General features: G+C 44.8%; 1 protein-coding gene across 1 annotated transcript; it reads left to right on the top strand.

Moving 5' to 3' along the window:
* The first annotated feature begins 1,539 nt into the window (after positions 1 to 1,539).
* LOC111374911 lies at positions 1,540 to 3,090 on the top strand. Its single transcript, XM_022997664.1, has 3 exons — positions 1,540 to 2,365; positions 2,478 to 2,713; positions 2,758 to 3,090. Exons 1-3 carry the CDS (start codon positions 1,540 to 1,542, stop codon positions 3,088 to 3,090), a joined length of 1,395 nt encoding a protein of 464 aa, XP_022853432.1.
* The last annotated feature ends 20 nt before the right edge of the window (positions 3,091 to 3,110 follow it).

Raw genomic sequence — 3,110 nt, 5'->3', positions numbered from 1 at the left:
TCGTGGCTCGTACGAGTCGAATCACTAACGAGTGAAAAATGCAAAAATAAAAATAAAAATAAATTTAACATTAATAATATTTATGAGCTGACACAACTCGACCTTTGGGAAGAGCGGAGCCCACTTATCATCCTTAGCGGAACACAACTCTTAAATGGTTGATGATATTTCAATTATATATTGTATTCTCTTTAGACTCAATGCATTTTGAAAACAACAAAACTTTTTGTACATCATGGTGTACAGCCCTCTCACAATGTGAGGGAGCCCACATGAATATTATATTTGTGGACTCCCCTCATTGTGAGAGGAGTGTATGGGCATACAGTATTGCTGTACACCTAGCACAACTGTTTTGAAAAATGTGTCTCTCTCTCTCTCTCTAGGTATATATCGTGAAGAGAAATAAATTAATTGTTTTTCTTTTGTCATTGAAATACATACCGATGACCCCAGATCTTGTAATCCCGAACTCGATCTAGTATCCCCGACCTTGTTATCATCCTAAACTACCAAATCAAGGTTGGGCCTTTTGAGGTCGGGGTATGTCAATACGCCACGCAATTCTTAACAATCTATGAGTGCACTAATTCTACTTAAGCCACAATCCTTACCCTGTTAGACTCCCTCTTTGACTCAAACAATGTTCAAACACTTGGAATAAAACACTAACTCCTTATCCTATGAGGATAGGGACGGAAAAGGATAAGTCCTTCTAGGACTCCATCATTAACACCTATAAATACGCAACCCGTGCTCATTCTTGAAGTACATTTTTCATTATTCTAGTTTATAGCCTCATGCACTAAACTTCCTATCTGACTTAAGTATCAGAGGAGCGACAAGCACACACCTCGTTGCCTTTGTTGTAGGTATTCGAAGGCTGTTCGTGTTCATCAAAGTTCGGAGTTCAATCATCGAGTTTGAGATCTTTCAGATGCTATTTTTTGGTAGCATCATTGGCGACGTCTGTGGGAAACGCTACCAAAAGCCATGGTCAATACACGTTCAGGTGTTCCTCCAGCAAGCTCATTCATCCCAGATAATCCTTCTCCTGAGGAACGCCATATCCCTTAAGAAGAATCGTCGAAGATGCCAGCACCTCCTCAAACTGTTGTTTTCGCCGGAGCTTTTGAGGAACTTCGTTAGTAGGTGGCTGCATTAACCCAATTGTTAAGTAAGAGAAATTCACACCGATCGCATACCCCAACCCCTGAAGGTGGCTTTATGGCAGACGTCCGGGCTCGAGTCTGTCGTACAGCCCATGATGAGGCGGGGTTGGAACTTCAGGCACACCACAAGTGGCTTCAGGTTCAAGGTCCGTTACAATGGACTCGACTGAACTCGCTAGAATTATCTAAGAAGGGAAGCAGTGGGTATGCAACAAAATACTCGGGCAGCAACAGGGTTCACCCCCAATACGCCATTCACTCCAGAAGTCCTCTCGCATCCCCTCCCTGATAGGTTCAAGTATCCTCGGATAAAGGAGCAGATGGGACAACTGACCCCATCAATCATCTCAATGTGTACACGGATATCATGAACTTACAGCTTGCACCCGATGTAGTAATGTGCAAGGCATTCCCCCAGACCCTCACAAACGCAGCTATAGATTGGTTTTCCACATTGGAACCAAACTTTATCGCCTCCTTCTCAGATTTGGCCGATAAGTTCTCCGTTTTCTTTGCGAGCAACAAGCGAATCAGAAAGACAGTCGCATCACTCATGCAGATGCGTCAAGGACCCAATGAAACACTGCGCAATTTCATGATCAGGTTCAATAAAGAAAGGCTTCAGATCCCCGATCTACATATCACTGCTGCAGTCTCGGCTCTGACATACGCCATTAAGTGCGAAGCATTCAAGATGTCCTTGCCTAAGACCCCGTCGAAGTCAGTTACCGAGCTATTCACACGAGCTGAGAAGTACATCAATATGGAAGAAACCATGGCCCCAAAAAGAGAAGTTTCCTCACCAAGAAGGTTGGATCAGAAAAGGCCGCATGAGTCCAGTTTGAGACAAGATACACCTAGGGTCAAGCCAAGAAAGGACCCACCCTCAACATCTTTTACCCGATTGAACACCTCAAGGTCCACCATCCTAATGGAAATCAAGGACTCGAGGGAACTAAAGTGGCCTCCTAGATTATGGTCTCCACCTGATACTCGTGACAAGGGTAAGTACTGTGATTTCCATAGAGATCACGGACATACAACGGAAGACTGTTTGGCCTTAAAGCAGGAAATTGAAGCTCTTAGAAAAAGGGGATTTTTGGGCTCTTACATTAGCAATGACAAGCGCCCGAGGAATAATCAGAATGGAGGTAAAGGTACAGAGGATCGGGAAAACAAGAAACCAACTGTAGGTACTATCAATATCATTGTCGAAGGAACAGCCTCGAGAGGAGATTCTAGCAGCGGGTATAAACAGTGTCAGGCAGCCGCCAGTCATCTCAAGACTAGAATTCAACCGTACAGAGGACATCACTTTTGGAACGGAGGACTTGGAAGGCATAGCATTTCCTTATGATGATGCTCTAGTCATATCGGCCATCATCGCCAACTTTGAAGTCAAGAGAGTCCTGGTGGATAACAGAAGTGCAGCAAACGTATTGTCTCATGAAGCCTTTGTTCAAATGGGTATCTCATCAGAGCAGCTCAAGCCAGTCAAAAAACCCTCCAAGGATTTGGAGGCGGGGTCATCACCCCGGAAGGTATCGTTGGGTTGCTCTTAACATTGGGGGCAGAAGGTAAACAGGTGATGCAAATCACCACCTTTGAAGTTGTCCGTACGTCGATGGCTTACAATGCCATATTGGGAAGACCACTGCTCAACAGAATTCGAGCTATTGTCTCAACCTTCCACTTGGCTATGACATTCCCAACTACTAATGGAATCGAGGTAGTCCGAGGCAACCAAACAGTGGCCCGACAGTGTTATGTGACTAGCGTTCGAAAAATCAAGAACGAAGTCATGCAAGTTATAGAGCTCGAGCTCGAGCATGAAAATCACGGGAGACTGGCTCCAGTAGAAGGGTTGGAAGAGGTCGAGATCGAGCATGGAAGGAAAGTGACAATTGGTCGGGGCTAGATGCAGCAGTCATGTCTGAA

Source organism: Olea europaea, unplaced genomic scaffold, assembly GCF_002742605.1.
Source record: "Olea europaea var. sylvestris unplaced genomic scaffold, O_europaea_v1 scaffold13103, whole genome shotgun sequence".
Taxonomy (NCBI): Eukaryota; Viridiplantae; Streptophyta; class Magnoliopsida; order Lamiales; family Oleaceae; genus Olea; species Olea europaea.
This window is presented reverse-complemented; position numbering and strand designations above follow the sequence as displayed.